The 20,767-nt window shown below is 38.9% G+C and overlaps 2 protein-coding genes across 3 annotated transcripts; one reads left to right on the top strand and one right to left on the bottom strand.

Moving 5' to 3' along the window:
• Nucleotides 1-2,599: 2,599 nt before the first annotated feature.
• On the bottom strand, nucleotides 2,600-5,540 carry LOC107224502 (ATPase family protein 2 homolog). The gene is made up of 5 exons (XM_015664574.2): nucleotides 5,276-5,540; nucleotides 4,983-5,168; nucleotides 3,461-4,899; nucleotides 3,111-3,374; nucleotides 2,600-2,950 (listed from the first exon to the last, which is right to left on the bottom strand). The coding sequence occupies exons 1-5, from the start codon at nucleotides 5,457-5,459 to the stop codon at nucleotides 2,624-2,626; spliced, it is 2,400 nt and encodes a 799-aa protein (XP_015520060.1). The 5' UTR covers nucleotides 5,460-5,540; the 3' UTR covers nucleotides 2,600-2,623.
• Nucleotides 5,541-7,340: 1,800 nt separating this feature from the next.
• Nucleotides 7,341-20,300, top strand: LOC107224505. Of its 2 annotated transcripts, none has more exons than XM_015664577.2 (7): nucleotides 7,341-7,780; nucleotides 8,814-8,951; nucleotides 11,005-11,108; nucleotides 18,574-18,844; nucleotides 18,935-19,077; nucleotides 19,244-19,398; nucleotides 19,486-20,300. In XM_015664577.2, exons 1-7 carry the CDS (start codon nucleotides 7,708-7,710, stop codon nucleotides 19,541-19,543), a joined length of 942 nt encoding a protein of 313 aa, XP_015520063.1. In that variant the 5' UTR covers nucleotides 7,341-7,707; the 3' UTR covers nucleotides 19,544-20,300. The 2 variants fall into 2 exon arrangements, with proteins under 2 accessions (XP_015520063.1, XP_046591256.1); XM_046735300.1 differs by lacking the exon at nucleotides 7,341-7,780 and adding an exon at nucleotides 8,506-8,647.
• The last annotated feature ends 467 nt before the right edge of the window (nucleotides 20,301-20,767 follow it).

The following is a 20,767-nucleotide window of genomic DNA, read 5'->3' as shown; positions in this document are numbered from 1 at the left end:
CCCCTACAACTACGTCATCTGGCAAAACACTGACAACGAGTAACCGCGCGCACGAGCACAAACACCAGTTACACTATACATCCGATCCCGAACGAGCTTTAGCGAGCGAGTGTTTTGAAACTAGTTATTTTCAATTCGCGCACCATTCTATTATCAATGTACCAAAATAACCCAGAAAACCGTTATATCATATTAATTGTCGAGCTCAAACGTGAAGAGTAACGATTTTTACCAAGAAAATTCTGAACGAAAATGAATGTGTTTTAACGTTCTTTTTCTGAGTTTTTTAGTTCATCGATGATAGAAATATACATCGATTCAAAGTAATTTTAGTTTTTACATTTCAGACAAGAATTTCGCACTCCATCTTTCCCGCCAATTCGAGATTCCAGCGGCGAGGAGCCTCCATGGCCAGCCTAATAACTTCGCCATTTTGCGACAATTGATGATAGGTCAATTTTTCTTGTACGGACCAAATGTGAGTTAAAATACACTCGAAATTTTGAACAGCTTCGTTAGTTAACTCCCATTAAAAAAAAATAGTCGACAATGAACGTTTCGCTTAAAAATTATCATATTTGATTGATTTGAAAAAAAAAGACTGTGTAATTTTCCCGACATGAAAGATATTTTTTCTCCATTATGTGATTTTATTATTTACATTTTCTCGCTGTTACTTAATTAAATATTTAGCTATATAATTATTGATTGCTTTCAGTTTTTAACCATTTGTATACGATAGTAGTACAAAATAAATGATTATAAACCAATAACAAAAAGCTATGTTACTATTTGTGCACGGCGAGTATAACATTTTTATAATATTTAATGGCGACTGTAATTATATTTTATCTAATATTTTTTAAACTCGTCGTGTTTACAATAAATGATTTCGAATCATTTTTCGCGCGAGCCCGAATTCTGTAGCTATCAATGCGCTAATGAAATTTCTATTATTTTTTATAATTTTCTCATAATCTTATTAGTAAAATCTGTAAAGAAAAAAATTATGTTATTAGTTACACAATATTTTTGATGTGTTCTAATACTGAAAATATTTCTTAGTATTCGAGGTATAACCCGAGGTGGTTAGCGGTGGTAGTTGGAGGTGGTTGGTGGTGGTCGAGGGTGGTTAGGGGTGGTTGCGGGTGATCGAGGTGGACGAAGAGAAGGCCGAGGATTTCTGCACGGTGAGTATACCATTTTTATAATATTTAAAGGCAATTGTAATTGTATTCTATGTAAAATTTATTAAACTTGTCATGTTTACAATAAATTATTTAAATTCATTTTTCGCGCAAGCGCAAATTCAGTAGCTATAAATGCGCTAATAAAATTTATTATATAATTGATTAATTAATTAATTATAATAATCCTTACACAATATTTTTGATGTGTTCGCATACTGAAAATATTTATTGCTATTCCAGGTATAACCCAAAGTGCTTAGCGGTGGTCGTCAAAGGTGGTTGGCGGTGGGTGGAGGTGTCTGGAGGTCGATGAGGTCGACTCCCCATCAAAAAAAAAATAGCCGACAATCACCTTTTCAGGTCTTTAAATCAGGACAATGCTGCGTTAAATGCTGTCACATATACGGAGCATCCATTTCATCTTGATCAAAATTAGCGCATCCGTGATGTATTAGAGTTACTCTGAATTTTTTTCCATCCGAACACATTTCGAAAAGCAATTCTGCTTCACTACCCAATGTAGATACTTCACTTGCGACTAGCTAAAACAGCATTTCGATTCTATGCCTACGAAAATTGAAGATCAAGAGAGCAAATGAAATGTTGTTGGAATAATTACGAATATTAATGTTGAACAATACATGGAGAAGCACGGGGACGAAGGTGGTCGGAGGTGGTTGGAGGTGGTTGAAGGTGTTCGGAAATAGTAGGAGGTGGTAGGAAGTGGCAGGAGGTGTTTGGTGGTGGTCGAAGGTGTTTGGAAATGGTAGAATGTGATTGGAGCTGGTAGGAGTCGATAGGAGCTGGTAGGAGGTGGTAGGAGGTGGTAGGGGGTGGTAAGAGGTGACAGGGGGTGTTTGGTGGTGGTTGGAGGTGGTAGGTAGGAGGTGTTTGGAGGTAGATGGAGTTGATCGGCGGCGGTCCATGTCGTCGATAGGGGGTCGAGGAGGTCGAGGAGGAAGTGGCGGAGGGGGTCGAGGTGGACAAGGAGGATGAAGGTGGATAAAAGTGGTCGGAAGTGGTCGGTGGCGGTCGGAGGTGGTTGGCGGTGGACGGGGTCACGCGTCTTCTCACGGGGATGATCGAGGTGATCGGCCAGTAGTCTTACGTACTCACTTTGTACCGACTCAATGCCAAGCTGTCATATCGACACTACTTCGGCTGCTACGAATGTCGGTGCGAGCCCGTTAAGTAGAGTCGATAGAGCACAACCCTCCTAGGTTCCCAGGCCCACCGAGGCCCACTTGCCTGGCAAAGACTGGTCACAAAAATTTACCCAGGGGTATCCGTTCTTACATTTTTCAGCCAACAGTGAGTTGTACGCATTTGCAACCTAAGGTTATGCAAATTTCTACACACTTCGCTAAATATTCTATACGAAATACACTTGAGGTGATAAGGTTATTAAATATTCGCGGAAAATTTATATTGAGTCAGTTTTTAGTCAAATAATCTTCGTACAATTTAATTAACGAGGCAGGCGTTCTGGGTGTCACAATAGATAAGGCTGCTTTGAAATGTTCTTTGGTAATCTCAGTCGCATTCAAATTCTCCTCAAGAGCCTTCATTGCAGCTTCATGACAGATTGCCTGAACCTCTGCACCCGAATAACCCTCCGTCAAGTAGACCAGGTCATTTATATCCACGTCAGCAGAAACCGGCATTTTACGAAGTTTAATGTCAAATATTTCTTGTCTCGTTTCGGAATCCGGCAATGGAACGTACACTATTCTGTCCAGACGTCCAGGTCGAAGCAGTGCCTAATAAAAAAAAATACATTTAATACTATGCATCATTTTTTCAACTTATCAAATAACTTTTGGTTTGATACTTTTTTTCTAATGTGCGCCTTTCATACAAGTCATATCCATTAAGCTAAACAACACTGTACTGCAATTTTCCATTCAATCCAAGCCTCACCTTATCAATCCTGTCCGGCCTATTAGTGGCCGCTACCAGAGTGACATTACCCAACTCAGTGACACCGTCAAGCTCAGTTAATAATTGAGCCAAAACACGCTCCTGGACATTACTACCAGTACTGCTTCCAGACGCCCTTTCACCTCCAATTGCATCGATCTCATCGATGAAAATAATAGATGGCGCAACTTGTCTGGCTTTTCTGAAAACCTCTCTCACTGCCCTTTCTGACTCCCCCACCCACTTGGAAAACAATTCTGGTCCCTAAAAGAAACAGATATCTTAGTTGAAAACTATATTGGATACCAGCTGAAATGCTATTCGGCCTTAAGGAAATAAAAAATAGCTACTTTGATGTTGAGAAAATTCAGCTGACTTTCTGTGGCAAGTGCTTTGGCAATCATTGTCTTTGAACAACCAGGTGGACCGAACATGAGAACACCTCTGGGTGGGGTTATCCCCATTCTAACAAATGCTTCTGGATGCATCAAGGGCCATTCAACGGCTTGCTGTAATTTTAGTTTCAGATCTTTCTGCCCACCGATATCCGACCATTTTACGTTCGGCACTTCAACAAGAACTTCTTTCATTGCCGATGGTGAGACCATCGTTAAGGCGTAATTAAAATTCTCCATGGTCAAAATGATTTCAACATCTCGTTCATCTGAACATGTCTGAGATGTTCTCCAATGCTTTATCGCATGCATCGTCGCCCTAGAACAGAGGCTAAAGAGATCCGCTGCGACAAATCCATGCGTGACAAAAGAAATTTCACCAATGTCTGAATCACTGAGATTATTGGGAATTTTGGATAATAATTTGAGCAAAATTTCTTTGCGCATTCTTTGTGTAGGCACGGATACCTCAAACTCCTTGTCAATTCTGCCATGTCTGCGCAGAGCAGGATCCAAAGCATGCGGCTGCGAACTTGTAGCTATGACTAGAATGTCGGCATTAGAACTTTGAAGCTCATCAAACAGCGCCAACAGCGTTGACAGGACCCTCTTCTCTTGATCGCTACTGGATTTGTTTTTTTTTCCGCACATATTGTCAATGTCGTCTATGAAAATTATACTCGGAGCATTTCTTCTAGCTTCCGCAAATATTTCTCTCAACTTGACCTCTGTCTCACCTACATACTTGCTATAAATTTCTGAATTGTTTACTGTCAATATGTGTGCACCAGATTCAGCCATCACTGCTTTCGCTATCAACGATTTCCCAACCCCCAGCGTTCCATACAGTAAGATGCCCCTCGTTACGTCAAAACCTTTCATCATTTTATATTTCCCAAGGGCTAAATCAGTCGCATGTTTCACTTCCTCTATGAAATCGTCATAGCCAGCTATATCAGATGATTTCACAACGCTGCTGGTTTCAGGACCTTTTTCCTCTACCTCGCTGTTCATAATTGTCCATTTTGTTGAGTAGAGAGCTTTGTAAAATATCACCCTATCCGAACTGCTTTCGGATAAGTTCAGATCGCCAAAATGCTCCTCTAAGTTTCTGGGTACTGGCGCTGTGATCCGATTATCAGCAGTCAAATTTTCACCATTAATATCTAAAATTTTATAGATCAATTTCTTCCCATAATAAGGCACACATATTCTGTTCCCAATGGTAAATATTTTCTGTTCATGATAATTTTTTATCAATATATCCAACTCCGTCGTGACTTCCGGCAATTTTTGATTGCCAACATACTCGATACTGATTTGCGTGGCCAGACCAACATCTGATGTAAGCTTTTCGATTCTGACACGCCCTTCAAGCTTGTTCAAATCGATGGCTGAACAAAGAAAGCAAAAAATTTTCAAAAGAATAAAGGAAAAGGAAAAATTACTCAACCAGTGTACGCACTGTGAAACCTACCTTGCCTTGTCAAGCAGACGCTCGTCAGACTCTTTTCGTTGGTTGGCCATGCAATTTTGACAGATGTATTTTGTCCGACATTCAGAACAACTGGATCGCCAATAGCGATTTTACACAACTGCATAGCCGACTGAGCCACGAAAACCATGTCGTTTAACTCACGTGTAGAAATATTCTTTGGTTGTTCTAAAATGTATAATATATGGTATTAAAAGTTGAAAGTTTTTCAACATCGTCTCAGAGTCGTGAAGTTCTCTTGTCAACACAAGCATAACCTCAAATGTCTCGCTCACCTTGTGACTTGTAGACTTCGACGCTGCTGTATAATATACCATGTCGAATATAATTGTGACTCCAAGCTTTCGCACATGGTGGACAATTTTCTTCGTGGACGGTAATGTCCTTTTGGGATAAGACCGCTTCGCATTTCTCGCACGAGTACCAAAGCGCCGAGCCTTTCTTCGACTTAGGTGACATTTCGAGGTTACCATACCGGATTCACAAGTAATTCGAGCCGCATGATGAGCACAAGACGCATGACTTGAGAGCGCGTTATTTTCTTGTAGAGTGAGAGCAGCCCCTGCTTTGAAGACCAATCACATTGTTAGGCAAATCGGAAAGGGCTAATCAACCAACAGCAGACCTGGTTTCGTAGTTACGCCTGCGAGTAAACTATTTGGCATTGCAAAATGTAATGCAAGTTGCATTCGTGTAGGCGGAAATACCTTGTTTGAACTCCATACTATTATTGGACACAACGAACGAGATAATAAAAATTATTGTTTGCTTAAGCATTTCAATACGATCAACACCTGTGAATTCTAATGATCCATCTGGAATAAATCGATCACGTCTAGTGAGTGCATCACTAAAATTTCTCAAGGTCTTTAATCAGAATGAGCGCGTCGAAAATTGAATTACTATTCGAAATTAAAATAACTTGAATAATTGTTAGTCATTTTTATTATGTAGCTTGAACTTTTAGAATGTGAATGATACTATTATTTTTCGGTCACACATTCATCAATGATTTTCCTACAAATTTAAAACAAACCAATCAAATATAATGCCAAAATTACGACCGAAAGAGGGTCAAGTATTTTTGACAATGAGAGTATAGAACAATTAGGGAACATTAATTATTAGATGCGTCCTACGTCCTACGTCCTACGTATCAAAATACTGAATTCTCCATCATCAATGCATTGTTTGCAGCTGGTTGTGTTTAAATAGATGTGAGCTCACTTACACGAATACTAATTTCACTTATATGCAGGGATGCAGAATCCTTTCGTGTGATATATCGTTGTTAGACGATCTTTTATTCGGAGAAGTATCAATCAATTATTATGCTTTCAACATTTTGCAGACTATGCATCCTCAAATATCACATAAGACTGATAACGAATGCTATTGTAATAAATAATTTTAACTAATTACTACCGTAATAAACTCGACTATAACTCTTCTAATGGGTATGGATACTCATTCAATAATAGTAGAGATGGATAATACCATTTTTATTAGGTATCAGTTTTGTTTTTAATCTGATATTGCCCATTACAAAACGACGTTGCAACACAATCGAATTGTCAAATAATACGAGCAATGCTGGACCTTTATTTTAAGCCCTCCTTTGAGACAGTTTCAGCTAAAACCCACAGTTTGATTGTACTTCATAAACTTTCCGAATCACCAATTCACAATAGACTGTCGCATTTTACAATTGAAATAAGTTCATTACGATGGATTGGGGCGATCAGCAATGACGCAATCGCGTTGATTGCGGTTCCAAGCATGCTCCTACCATGAGCACTGTTCAAATAATGGCATCGCGAGCCAAAAGAGGAATTACAAAGAGCTATTTATGCCCGAGAGATCGATTCCAATCGTTCTGTTAGCCACCTGCGATATCAGGAAGATAATTGACACCGTGTGATTTGTGACGTCGAATAGACATGCAGCGTTCGGGATGACTCGACTCCGTAAAGGTGTACGTACGAGCTACGTACAGTGAAATCGCATCCGGCGTCGAAGCGTTTTAAAATAAAAGCAGAACCGCGAGTCTTGAGCGCGGTCCTCCTCCAGGTTCGGCAGGTTCTTTGTGCCTCTTCGCGCATCTCTATCACTCCTCACATCCCACCATCCTCTATCTCTTTCAATCTCCGTCTCTTCCATCAATCTGTCAGCGGCACAAACGATGAGGACCTAAGGATCTCTCCCGATCTTCTGGAGGGTGCAGAGAGGAAAGGGGAGGCTGGGAAGGAGGGAGAGAGGGAGGGAGGAACGACGGGACGGCGATCCCGAAGGTAATTAAAACCTGCAAATCTCTCGGCTGACATACGGAGGAACAAACGTTCACCGCGAGAACGGACGACGGGTGATCGAGATTAATAGACAGTCCTGTCAGCAGCGGTCTCCTCATCGCGACCAGTGACCGAGCACTGTCCAGTCTCTCCTGAGATTGCAACCTGCGTGGGCCATCGGCCATCGTAAACCGTATTGTGGATCGATAGGGCGTGTGACTGGTAGACATCTGCAAGTATTCCGTTTGCTGGTCGAGTGAACAAATAATCGGGGAAAAGGGAGCTGGCCGGTGTTGGGACCAAGAGACGCACGGAATGAGATAACGGACAGGAAACCGCATCCCTGAGGCAACTTTCTAACTGAGGAACACGGAAAGATATCTACTCGCCTTCCAGATCTCAAACACGCGGTCGGACCCATGAGGAGCACGAGGGGATGGTGGATCGTCCTTGGCGGCTTCACCCTGATTTATCTTGGAAATGTTTGCTTAGGTAGGCGAGGCCTTGGTGGTGGAAACACCTGCTGAGGATACATTTTTTCCTTTTACCATATACCCTAGAACCACTTAGCTCGACACGCTGGAGGCTCGTTAAAAAATTTATCAATTGGTTGAATCACTAGAAGTTACAAATATCACAATTTTCTGATTCAATTGCAACAAGAAACAAAATAATTCATCTGCCTTTCGCGTGGTCGTCAAAATTGAATATTTTAAATAATATCACCTGCTGATAAAATACTGAAACTCTTTTACGGCATCTCATTTCTCAAAACATGTTTTCTCATCTGATGAGTGTAAATTAGTTCATGTGTCAACACTCGGAGTGAGAAATTGACTAACCCTGACTTATAATTCATTAGTTGCGATAATTGATTCTAAGTAACGTTGATAATTAAGTTCGTAGTCGTGATATGAAAAAACAATGTGCTCATTCAACTGTAGATTTATATTCTCTTAATAACCGATCGTTGACATATTTATTATTCAAGGCTCATTTGTTCTGAATCCATTTTTTTGGAACCAAAAAGTACTTGTAAACCACTTTCTACTCTTAGCCCTTCTACACAACGCGTCTGTAAAATTGTCTGATACTACGTTGATTGTCTGAGTGATAAATCAGGGGAAAGGTAAAGTGTTGACCCATTGTTAAAATTCATATGATCAAACGGCAGTTCTACCCAGTTCTAACTCACAGTTCATTCGGACAATCGAACTCAATGACGTCTTCATTGGCAACGAACGGCGAGACGAGCTCCGAGGTATTTTATTTGTCCAGACTACGGACAAAGTTATATTGGAACTGAAGCTGATTGTGAGCTATGAATTAACTAGGACTACAATAAACTGTTCGCCACTAGTAAGTCGTCTGGATTCTAATTATTTCCGCCACAATTTTCAAGCGGCAAAGTCCCGAAACGAAGAATATTGGCTAGAATCACATTTGCCTCTTGGAAGATTAAAAAGGAACAAGAATTATAACCGTTTTCCATATTAATTTTCAATCTTTGACTTTATACTTCCAGCGAACGAGGTGGAAAACGAATCCCCTGCAGAAGAAGTAATAAGAACCACTGAGGCTAGCGAGTTGGCAAGTCAAGAGCAAGAGCAGCCGCAGCATCTCTGCTGCGTGAAACATGAAAGAATGATAGAAGTGGGCCACGGTAAGTTGAACATTTGATAGCTTTCCTCGAGTAAGAAAAAAGAAAAAAGAAGAGAGACCAACGGAAGAATAAATACCTACTTCGCGTAACAGTGAAGGAATGCAAAGACGCTTATATTATTCTATACATTTGTTTAATAAATTTCACTTGCATTGCGTAGACGAAACATACACATGCACCTTATAAAACATATTATACATGCAATCACTCCCGAGAACGTTTAAGCAATTGAAACTCGCGTGAAAATAGGGGGCAGACACAGACGGACCTTCCGGCTGATGTGCAGCATTAATACACAGTGATTCAAAGGCAATCAACGATGGGCAAAGCTGATTTGACGAATTGCAATATTGCAACGCTCTATAATGATTTTTGCACTTTGTCGTAAGGTAACAGCTGCCTTGGTGAAAATGATTTCAACGATTTTCTAAGAATTATTAGGAAAATTGAAATATTTCGTGAAAATTTGTAAAAAAAATTTTTTTCGTACCGAATTGCAAATGTGCATAATTTCTCGTAAAAACATTTAGATTTGCATGAAAATTTGTATTTTTTCTGTAAAAAATCTACAAACTAGTACAGATTTTAAATCTAAGAGGTCACTTGGAGTGAATTTCATCCCAAACATGTTTTAAATAAAGACATTTTTCTCGACATTTTTGCCACTTTCTGTAACTTTACCGATGTTTTACAATACTTAAACAATCAATTTTAGTTAGGAAAGCTGAGAATTTTTTCTACAATCCATAAACAATACCTAAATATTTTTTTTACATTTTTAGAACTCATTTTTGAAGCACAATATCACGTTTGGGGTCAATTTCACCCCGTGTGGCCGTTACGCGAATCTACTGAGATGTGACCTACTATAGGGTCAAAGAAAATTAACCATTCTTCGCGAAAAATCATCGAATCTTCCAATTTCCGTAAAAATTCGCAGTAGTAGAAACTTTCACCAGGGTGTCGTGTACGGCAAGAAGCGATAAAAAATGCAACCTGGACATCGCGGATCGCGTCGATGCCTCGTGGATGGCGGAGGTTCGCGTGAATCACGAGCACGTTTTTTGTAACCGCCCACCCTAGCGCCTAGTGGCCGCCGATGCAGCCGCTCATCCGTACCAAAAATAGCAGAGTCACATTACCGACACGATGATCCCCGTCCGCGTGATCACGGCATCTAATTTAACGCGAGTCACAACTCAAATTTGTTTTCTGCAGAACGATCAACAGGCGCCGCCGATCATATACATAGGTATACACGTCTATAAAAGTCTTTCGCATCTCTCGTAAAACGGTTGAATAACCAGACTCCGATTAAATTCCGTCCTGGCAAAAAGCTGCATGCAGATCAGCAGAGGATAGCATGAGGCATTCCATACGCCAATTTTACTGGCGGTACAGTTATACGATGTGTTAATGAAAATATTCGTTAATTAGCTAATTTCTACTTCGTAAGATAATATCACTTTCGACGAAAATCAAACCCAGACAGTAAAAAACATTAAAATCGTCATTGTGACGATTCTAACAAGGAAGGTATCCCAGGTAGATCTCTCAGATTCGATTTCTTTTGTAATATGTTATAGTAGGTTAAAAACTAAGCGAGACGTATTTTTTTTTATTGAAATGCCATTAAACACTTCAAGGGGGTGAAACCACCCTCCAAAGTAAGGCATGTCAAGCGGCGATTTGGCAGTTTTTTCTTTTTTATTTCAATTGAAAAAATTACATATCTCACTTCTCGTTATGAGCAAACCTTTCCAGTTGGATTGGTTAAAAAATATTATGTTCTTGTGGGTGACACTGCCAAATCACGACTTGTCGTGCCTTACTTTGGAGGGTGGTTTCATCCCCTTAAAGTGTTTAATGGCGGATAAAAAAAAATGCGTTCTGCTTAATTTTTAGTCTACTATAACATATTGCAAAAGAAATAAAATCGGAGAGACGGACCTGCGATACCTTTCTTGTAAGTTTTGTGCTGCGTGAGTCATTACTCGTGCGAATCGCTCGAGATAAAACTTCTGTAATCCTCCGATCAAATGTCTGCCCACAGGTATGTCCGATCAAATGATTCAGGTCGACGTCGGTCACTGCCGCAGGCTTTGCCCCCGCCACGTTGTGAACGACCCAGGGGACCCCGGTCGACCCGCGATTCAGGTAAACAACAAACAAATTCTTGCGTTACTTGTGATATTTCTGTGTACTTTTAGTGACTGGATAGCGGCATTCGTTTCTCTACCTGCCCTTTTCTTTTCTCTTTATGCATAGCTGATTTAGCGCGCAAATCGAGTTGCAAATATCTTTTGTATGCAGATGATTTAATTATATGTATATTTATCTTGATATCCGTAAGAAGTAAATCAATATGTTGATATGGTGAATAATGAAATTGCTAAAATTGTTAATTGGCGTAAACTTAACTGTCTCAAACTAAATGCTTCTGACAATGAGATACAAGCAATTATACTTGACAGTAGATTGAAAATTTATGGTGGCGATTGTAAGTTGGCTCCAAGCATTATTGTAAATAATTGTGACATTCCTTACGCTAATTCAGTCAAGTATCTCGGAGTAACAATTGATAATACTTTATCACGGGATAATCAGGTGACGCATTTATGTAATCGTACTAAGAAAAACTTGGCCCGATTAAAAATTAATAATGAAATATGTAATGAGCAATTAGGGATTAAGTTGATGACAACCCTCATTTTTCTAATATTTGATTATTGCAGTGAAGCTTTTACAAATATTAATAATATGTAATATGTTTTTCCGTGTCCAGTTAGGTTAGAATCAAAAACTCAACTGTGTTTCTGTAAAAGTAAGAGAAACAACATTTAAAGCTTTTAATTTCTATATTTTAATTCTATGTAAAGGTCTCGTGATAACTGCTCTCTCCTTCGTTCAACCTTGTTGAATATTTTCATTTTGAATTTTTTCTCTCCAAATTTACCGGTCGTCTCCCCAAGCCCGTGCTCTACCGCGCCGTCGGTCGGTGGCCTTCGTCGGTGACGCGGCAGATTCAAAGCTTGAGAGAAGCACGACAGAAGTACACGCGTGTCGTGATTTTCTTTACATCTCCCCCCCTGGGATAAGAACAATTATGGGTAATACGTAAAGTAATTGTTCAGTGCTCATCCAACACCGGTATCAGTTTTGTAACATGAAAGAGGTTTGATTCTGTTTTTCTGTGTCCGGTGTCGACTTCATAAATTGAATTGGAAATCCTTTTTTGTATTTTATATGGTCCAATCCTCAATTCATCCAGTTTCCTCCTATTTAGTCGATTTCCATTTTCCACGTAAACTCGGTCTCCCACGTTTAACTTTAATTCTTTTCGATGCCGATCAAAATTTTCTTTATTATAGTTGTGAGACTTCATCGTGTTTTTTAAGGCTAGTTTTCTATCTCTTTTCAGATCATCATCTGTACACTTTGATTTTAATTCCTGTGGTAGAATATTTACATTTTCGCCTTCCAGTAGGTATTTTGGAGCGAATTTTGTGATTGTGTGTTCTGTTTTGTTATATGCCTCTACACACTTTTGTGCGATGGTTGTCCACGCGATTTTTTTTTCACTTTCGTTTATTTTGCATCGTATTTTATTAATCAGGGTTTGGTTTAATCTTTCATTGAGACCATTAGAAAATGGTGCATCAACAGCAGTGAAGACCATTTTGATGCTTTTCTCTTTTAGAAATTCCTTAAATTCTTTCGAATTTATGCCAGGATACTGATCTGTTAATATCATGTTGATGTTGTAACTTTGTGTCACATTCTTGGTTAATTTTATAAAGTCATTGGAGTTTTGATTTCTTGATGTTAGAATATAAGCGTATCTCGTAAAATGGTCAACGAGAAGATGTAGGTATTTTTTTGTTGAACGAGATCCACCAAAACCTCCAATGGTGTCGATAGATATAATTTCAAAAGGATATGACGCTGGCCCCAAGTGTGACATCAAACCATATTTAGATTTTTTTCTTGATTTGTTTTTTTTGCAAGTTTCACAAGTATCACAGATTTTTTTTATGTTCTCAATGAGATTTTTCGCTGTATAAAATGGTGTTATTTTATTCAGCATTTGAGTTCTTCCAATATGGCAGTAAGTTTTGTGCACATTTTCTATCAGGTTTTTACTTAAGTCTTCTGATAATACGATTTTTTCTCTTTTTTTTGTCTTTTTGTAGTAAATTTCATTTTTTTTTGTCAGTTTGTTTTTATCACGTTGTATATTTAGATTTTTATTTTGGTCACTTTTTATATCTTCTAGATTTATTAAATTTATCACTTTTAGGAAATCTTCTGTGTCTTCATAAGGGTCTAGAACTGGATTCCTACTTAAGCAGTCTGCTTCTTGGTTTGATTTTCCTGGGTTATATTTTATTTTTAAATCATATTGGGATAAATAGTATGTCAAATCCCCTAGTTCTTCATCCGTTCTAGCCTTTATGTTCATGTGTTCCAAGGGTTTATGGTCGGTGTAGATTATGAATGTTTTTCCCATAAGCCAGTGCTGCCAGTACTTTACGGCTTCTTTTATTGCCAAGCATTCAAGGTATATCGGTTTCTTTTTCTTTTGAGCCTCAGTTAATTTTCTTGAGAAATAAGCCACTGGCTTACTATCTCCATTTTCATCTCTTTGTTTTAGCACAGCTCCCACTCCTTTGATGCTTGCATCTGTGTAAATATCAATTGGAACCTCTGGATCAAAAATTTTCAAGACTGGTTCCGAGCACATTAGTGATTTTATTCTATCAAACGATTCTTGACACTCTTCTGACCAGTTGAACTGTACGTCTTTTCTCAATAGGTTGTGTAATGGGTCCAGAATTATTGCAATATGTGGTATAAACTTGTGGTGAAAATTTATTTTTCCCAGAAATTGACGTATATTTTTTCTTGTTTCTGGGACTGGAAAATTTTTCACAGCCGTTAAATAATCTTTCAGAGGTTTTACTGAATTATTTTCTATTCTGTGACCTAAATAATTCGCATGATTATTTGCAAAGGTGCATTTTGAAAATTTTAGCCGGAACCCTTCAGTTAATATTGCCTCCAGCAATTTTGATAAGTGTGTTATATGTTCCTCAAAAGTTCTTGAAAAGACTATGATGTCATCTATAAAATTTACTGCAAAATCAGAGAGCTTGTATTTTCTTATGATGTTTCCCAATATTCTTTGAAAAATTGCTGGAGCTGTTTTGAGTCCGAATGGGAGGCAAGTCCATTGGAAATGGCCCTCCTGTGTTATGAATGCAGTTTTGTGTCTATCTTGAATTTTCAGAGGAATTGACCAAAATGCAGAATTAATGTCCAACGTTGTAAAATATTTGCTGTTTACTGTTTTCACCATCAAATCTTCAATCAGTGGGAAGGGTTGTGATTGAGGGACAACGACTTTATTCAATTCTCTGAAGTCTATACATAATCTTGATTTTCTTTCATCTTCTTTTTTATATGCCAGAGTAACTGGGGCAGCAAACGGGCTGTATGATTCTTCGATCAGTTTTTTTTCCAATAGTTTTGCTATTTGATTCTCTATTTCTTTTCTATCTTCAATCGTGCATCTGTATGGACGTTTGTAACAATATTTATCTACCATTAGGTCGATATGGGCCTCATAATCCTTTACAGTGCCGACGTCATATTTGTCTTTAGCAAATACTGATCTGTGTTTATCTATCAATTTATCAATTTCTCGTTGTTGATGTAAACTTAAATGATTTACTGAAATTTCAAATTCATTAGTGTTTATATGCTCGTTGAAATTTACTTCCCACTTGTTCATGTATTTGTTTTCTTGTTTTGATGCTTCCGAGTCTAAATATTTTTTTTTTTCATGTTTGTCACCTAGTACATCAGGAATCTCGACATTTTTATTCTCTATATCTTCTTTATTGTTACGTTGTATGATCCTTAGATCTTCATTTTGGATTAAATTGAAATTCTTGATGCAATCCAGACCGATTAGAAAATCATAATTAAAATTTTCATTATCTACAATAAAGATATCCATAGTTTTTTCAATATTGTAAATTTTTATTTTTAAAGTTACCATACCTTTTGTTTTCTTTACACCATTAATAGTTTTCAATTTTACCATTCCCATGTTTTCTGAATTTTTTTGTTTTATCTTCAATAATTTTGCATTAATTAATGATACATTTGAACCTGAATCATAAATTCCAGAAACTACTAGAGAATCATTCAATAGTAACTCGATTTTTATTAATGGTGTTACTTCGAGTTTTTTGGACTTTTTTCATTTAGTTCTATTTCTAACTCTGAATTATTGACATGTTTTATTAGTTCCGTCCTTTTGTTCTTTTCACTTCTTTCCCTAAACCAGCAAGTTGATTCAGGATGATAACGTTTACCTCTTTTCTCATCTTCACAGATTTGGCATGGTTTCTTTTCTTCAACTTTTTTGAATTTTCTATCAGCGTATTTTTCTTTTTTTTCCATTCTAATTCTGTCCACAAGATGTTCTAATTTACCAATTTCGTTGTAGAGATCTTCCGTTCCATGCAAAGTTTCTCTGTCAATTTTGTCGGACACGTGGTTTGGTAAGCCAACCGCTATAAGGTCTACTAGTGTCTCAGTATCTATCGATTTTCTTATTTCTAGTAACAATTTTTCTTTTTTCAGAGCGTAATCGAGCAAAGAGCCTGCTTGATATTTAAAAGCCATAGCGTATCTAATTGGAGACCACCCTTTATTTGCAAAAGTTTCACAAAAGTTTTTTTTCCACTTGCTCCATTCTGATTCCACTGTGAATTTCAGAATCATACAGCTATACCAATCTGCACTAGCTTTTTCAAGGAAAAATTTTAAAATTTCAATTATTCTCCTGTCTTCTGTTACCATACAGCGTTCGCATTCTTTCTCAAATTCCTGTATCCATTGATGGGCATTTGAACTTTTTCCATCAAATTTTCCGATCATAAAATCTTTTGCTATTTTCCCCAAGTTCTGAATTTCTGATTTTAGCTGTTTCTCTTCGAGCACTTTTTCCAATAATTTTTTTATTGTTTCATCCGTAGTATTTTGTGCAGTTTCAACTACTACTTTTTCTGTAACATCCTCTAAATAGTAATCTCCAAATTGTAAATTTTCTTCTTCATCCAAATATACTTTAGATAAATCTTCTGTTAAGCTAATCCACACTTTTCTATATTGGTGTCTCTTTGTTAGTGTCTTTTTTACCTTAGCGAATGTTTGTGTTGTTATCAGCTCTTTGTGTAAATGTGTTGGTTGATATTCATCTGGCACGTCAAACGTGCGACCATCGGGTGTGCCAATTGAGATTAGGCATAATATTGTTGCCTTTCCATCTGCCGACCCCCTCATCTTGAAATCAAATCTTAGTTTTTCCATTTTCTTGAAATATTTGCAGAAATGTTGTTTTGTAATATGTTTTTCCGTGTCCAGTTAGGTTAGAATCAAAAACTCAACTGTGTTTCTGTAAAAGTAAGAGAAACAACATTTAAAGCTTTTAATTTCTATATTTTAATTCTATGTAAAGGTCTCGTGATAACTGCTCTCTCCTTCGTTCAACCTTGTTGAATATTTTCATTTTGAATTTTTTCTCTCCAAATTTACCGGTCGTCTCCCCAAGCCCGTGCTCTACCGCGCCGTCGGTCGGTGGCCTTCGTCGGTGACGCGGCAGATTCAAAGCTTGAGAGAAGCACGACAGAAGTACACGCGTGTCGTGATTTTCTTTACAAATATACTAACAAGCTACTGAATCTTGAAAAGTATAGACGGTATCTCGTACATCCAGGTAAGATTACACTATACTGCAGTTTCCATAAAGCAAGATCAGTGGCGAAAGAATGCGGGTCCCAGCCGGACTTGCACGAGCTCTTGAGTCATCGCCAAAAGGATATACTTATGTACGTATGTACGTACGTTAATACATACGTATGTATACGTATGAAACGGAGGATGGGAAAGATGCGAAAGATGCGTACTGCACAAAAACGAGCCGGACTACCTTTCTCAGCTGGACTCGATCCTCCCAAGTATTTCACCCTCGTCGACGACGATCCTCTTCGTCGGAGGGATTGAAATTCGCCTCAGGAATTTCATCACGCGATCCGCGCTTTGTCCTGCAGTAAAAAACTTTCAAGATGTCTTCTCGTTATACGTACAGGTATACCTATACTTATACCGTGGACGTGGTATCCGCAGGTATTTCTCCGAAATTTGTCCCGAAAAAAATTATCCACTGCCACGATGTGCAACTCTTCGAACCATCCGCAACGCAGTCTTCCCGTGGTGTTTCACACTGTGTCGATTTCACCATTATTAACAACGAGTCCAGTGACTCGGGTGCATACGGATGCAAACTGTCATCTCCTCGATTAGCTCTTTCACGGTCCTTCGAGTTCATCCGATCAATGCAGATTTCGAAGTATGAAATTGCACAGAAAAATGAGTCTTGGAGTACGTCGAGTCGTATGGGTGTTGGAAATTTTAAATTGTTGTTACCTCTTTCAGATCACTGCCCGTTGCTGAAAATCCGCATTCTGGCAGTGATACCGAAAGTAATTCGATGTGGCGACTTTCAAATTTTTTTAAAAATATGATTAAAGAATAATTTTACTCAAATTCAGGGTATATGAAGGAACAATATTTGATCGATATTTCGTAAAATTTTTATCCTGAAATTTAGAAAATTCAGACGTTCAGAAATGGTTTTGCGGGGCTCAGAATTTTCGCGGTGGATACGATAAATGAAGCGGGCTTTATATGAATGAAAGAACCAAATATTTTCTGTTAGTAGGTGAGTGTAGTTAGCGATTGAACGAAGAATTTTTATAATAATTGAAACTTGAATTTTTAGCAGAGTTTTATGTAAAAAAGTACGATCTTCGGTACAATTTACGCCTTGTAAAATAATTTTTGATCAAAAAAAGAAATCCTTCGCTCAATCACTACCTACCTACACTCACCTACTAACAAAAAATATTTGGTTTTTTGATTTCAGATAAAGCTAGCATGAGTTATCGTGTCCACCGCGACGATACTGGTTCTCCAAAAACCAGTTCTAAACGACTGAATTTTAAAAATTTTGAATGAAAATTTTACGAAATATCGTTCAAATATTATTCTTTCGTATGCTTTTTTTTAACCTTCGAGACCCACGTAACCCCTCGTAAAATCAACGAGTGACCGTTGTGTTCCTTTTATCGAAAGAGCAACGAGCCAATCGAACCCGTTCGTGGAGCGAAATGGGATGAGATAAGGGCGAGACGGTGCCGAGTCGGGAGGGAGAGATCCTGCAGGAGAGATATCCCGATGTTTACGAAGGCTATTTTGGTCACGTGATGCAATCGCGTCGAAGCGTCGTACCGCCCACGCCGTGGACGCGGATCAGGACTGCACGCGGCGTTCTGTTTCGCGTCCTTGGAAGGTCGGATCACCGGGGGTCAGCGATCCGACGCGGGGGCGACAACACGACACTAAACTGAGCATCGGGCAAGATATACCCCAAGAGATATCGCCCGTAACTCTGCCGACCTCCTTCTCGGGTTCAAAAAAGCTCGAGACTCCGGGGGATTCCTGGATTCCATCGCACTCCGATCTGTGAGAAATCATTGTTGTCTTCCAGAGATGTCCCATCGATTGGCACTGCCGACCGAACGCTGCAAGGCTTGAGAGGGTCTCCACCCTTCAGGGGGTCCGCATCATCGAAGCCCTCGATTCCTGCGATTGTACACCAAAGCAATCCTGCACCAGAGAACCTTACAATTACGTTGTTTATCCTGGAACTCCCCATCAAGCTAACATGGACGTTGGTATGTGCATGGGACGCTGTTCGGGCAGGGGATTTGGGTGCAAGCCTTTGAGAAACAGAACGATAAGTATTGTCGGTCCCAACGGTAAGTCGAATTTAACAGTCTCTCTATAAGATCACGTCAAGTTCTCACGGATCCGTGTCAGCTTACACAATCTTCTCTTATTATTTTCAGGTGACGAAGTTCATCAAGTGATCGAAGCCTGTGGATGCAGCGGTGATTGCTACAGGATGACTCACATCGAGACCGTCTTGGACTTCAGCGAGATCGAAATAAGAAACGGCACAAACTCTGCGGAGGTCAAGCCTCTCGTTAGGGTGAGAATTTGGACCTTTTGTCTACACGCACTGTTGCAATGTCCGTGATACCGCTTCAAATCACTTCGGAACCCTAAAGAGGACTTTTGAAAGGACTAAATATTCTTTTCGCTGGTATGCTTCCGCGTTTCCGGACTTTGATAAATCGTTTCCGATCATTTAACAGGCTATCGACGTCGGTCAGTGCGTCGGTGCTTGTGCAGGGAAGGAGACGGAGACGTGTATGCTCCGGGACAAGAAAGACCCGTCCAGGTGTCTCGCCGGTCTATATTCAAAGCAGCATTCTTGCACTCCGGCCAGATTTAAAATCCACGAGTATAGGTGAAGTATTCCCGCATTATCAGATATTTTACTTTCGCCAAACAAAGCTTCGTAGTCCAATGCAGACTTTTCTTTATCTCTACCTAGATCTCGGAGAGGCGGAATGAGAGAAATAATCGCTATCACACAGTGTGCTTGTGTCTAAATATATTATCGCTTCTTCTTCGTCGTTAAGTCGCGACTATGACGTCATTTCGGAAATAATTCAAGACCAACTTCAAGTCTGTACAAAGATGTGACGAAAAGAAATTTCCGATTGGGGAAACGTAGGGCGAGACTGGCCAACCTAAAACAAAATTACCAACTATCATTTCCGGCAAAGATGAATGAAACAAAGTGATTCAAAAGCGTCTCGGATGAAAATCAGGAAAAATCGTATAGTCATTCGTACTTATGATGTAATTTTTGCGTTTAGTTTAAATTTAATTAGCTGATTTGTTAGTCACGCCTATAGTCGCCAAAATTTTTCGGCTTCTTCTTTGGTGCACATTATTTGTAATTGAACAAATTTTTTGGATAGCCGATTCAGTCCGACTCTTCCAGTTCTTATCGATTTCGCCGGAGTCACGTGGCGTATACAGTTTTGTCTTTCTCGCCGTGACAGGGAACAACTTTTTTAGACATCCAGTTCTGCCTCACCCTCCCCTACATTTTATAGCGAATAACAAACTTAGTACTAAAGCACCTGCCGGTATACAAGTTTTCGAAATTTTCATTGCCACTGATCTTTGGGCGCCACATATTATCACATGTGTATACAAAAACATTCTTTGTTTTATCATCGTCATCAAGAAGCGTGAGATATTATCTGGTAATTATTATCTTATAGTTGGTATTCTACGCAGACACTGCACGCTTGCATTATGTGTATCAGTTTTGAATAATAAATTTCTAAATTTTTATATCGTATTATATTATCCTTTCCCCTAAAAGAAAAACAAGCAACTCTTGCATCAAGGTACGATTTGATGCTGATCGTCAGAGAACGCGACCTTGCATTCGAATCAATAATTTGAACTTCGTTCAAGGAGTGACACACAAATGAAATTCCCTATGAATTCAAAAGATCCATATAAGTTCCTAGTCAATCAGCACGGCGAGCAAATACTTCCGCAATGAATATTAACGTATATGTATATGTCTAATAAAGTTCGCGTAGGGTGTAATTATGACGCAGTTGGACAATCTGTTCGAATAGATGTAGGTATAATTGAAATATAAATTGTAGACGATCCATTGCACGGGTATCTGCCAATTCCCCTAAGTAAACGATATTATCATTCGACCCGCTTTGTTACCCGAAAGGAAGTGATAAACTAACCAATTGAGATCAGCCTCACGACGTGGGCGTAAAATATTACAGGATTGA

Source organism: Neodiprion lecontei, chromosome 3 (assembly GCF_021901455.1).
Source record: "Neodiprion lecontei isolate iyNeoLeco1 chromosome 3, iyNeoLeco1.1, whole genome shotgun sequence".
NCBI lineage: Eukaryota > Metazoa > Arthropoda > Insecta > Hymenoptera > Diprionidae > Neodiprion > Neodiprion lecontei.
Note: the sequence above shows the minus strand (reverse complement) of the source record. Positions and strands in the feature narration are given on the sequence as shown.

Bases quoted from the DNA above. Each gene is read 5' to 3' on its own strand.
- LOC107224505 (XM_015664577.2), top strand. From the start codon at position 7,708: ATGAGGAGCACGAGGGGATGGTGGATCGTCCTTGGCGGCTTCACCCTG. The intron at 8,952-11,004 runs GTAAGTTGAACA...GTCTGCCCACAG, and splicing joins AATGATAGAAGTGGGCCACG to GTATGTCCGATCAAATGATT. The intron at 11,109-18,573 runs GTAAACAACAAA...GTTGTCTTCCAG, and splicing joins CCGGTCGACCCGCGATTCAG to AGATGTCCCATCGATTGGCA.
- LOC107224502 (XM_015664574.2), bottom strand. From the start codon at position 5,459: ATGTCACCTAAGTCGAAGAAAGGCTCGGCGCTTTGGTACTCGTGCGAG. The intron at 5,169-5,275 runs GTGAGCGAGACA...TATACATTTTAG, and splicing joins CGAAGTCTACAAGTCACAAG to AACAACCAAAGAATATTTCT. The intron at 2,951-3,110 runs GTGAGGCTTGGA...TTTTTTTATTAG, and splicing joins GGCCGGACAGGATTGATAAG to GCACTGCTTCGACCTGGACG.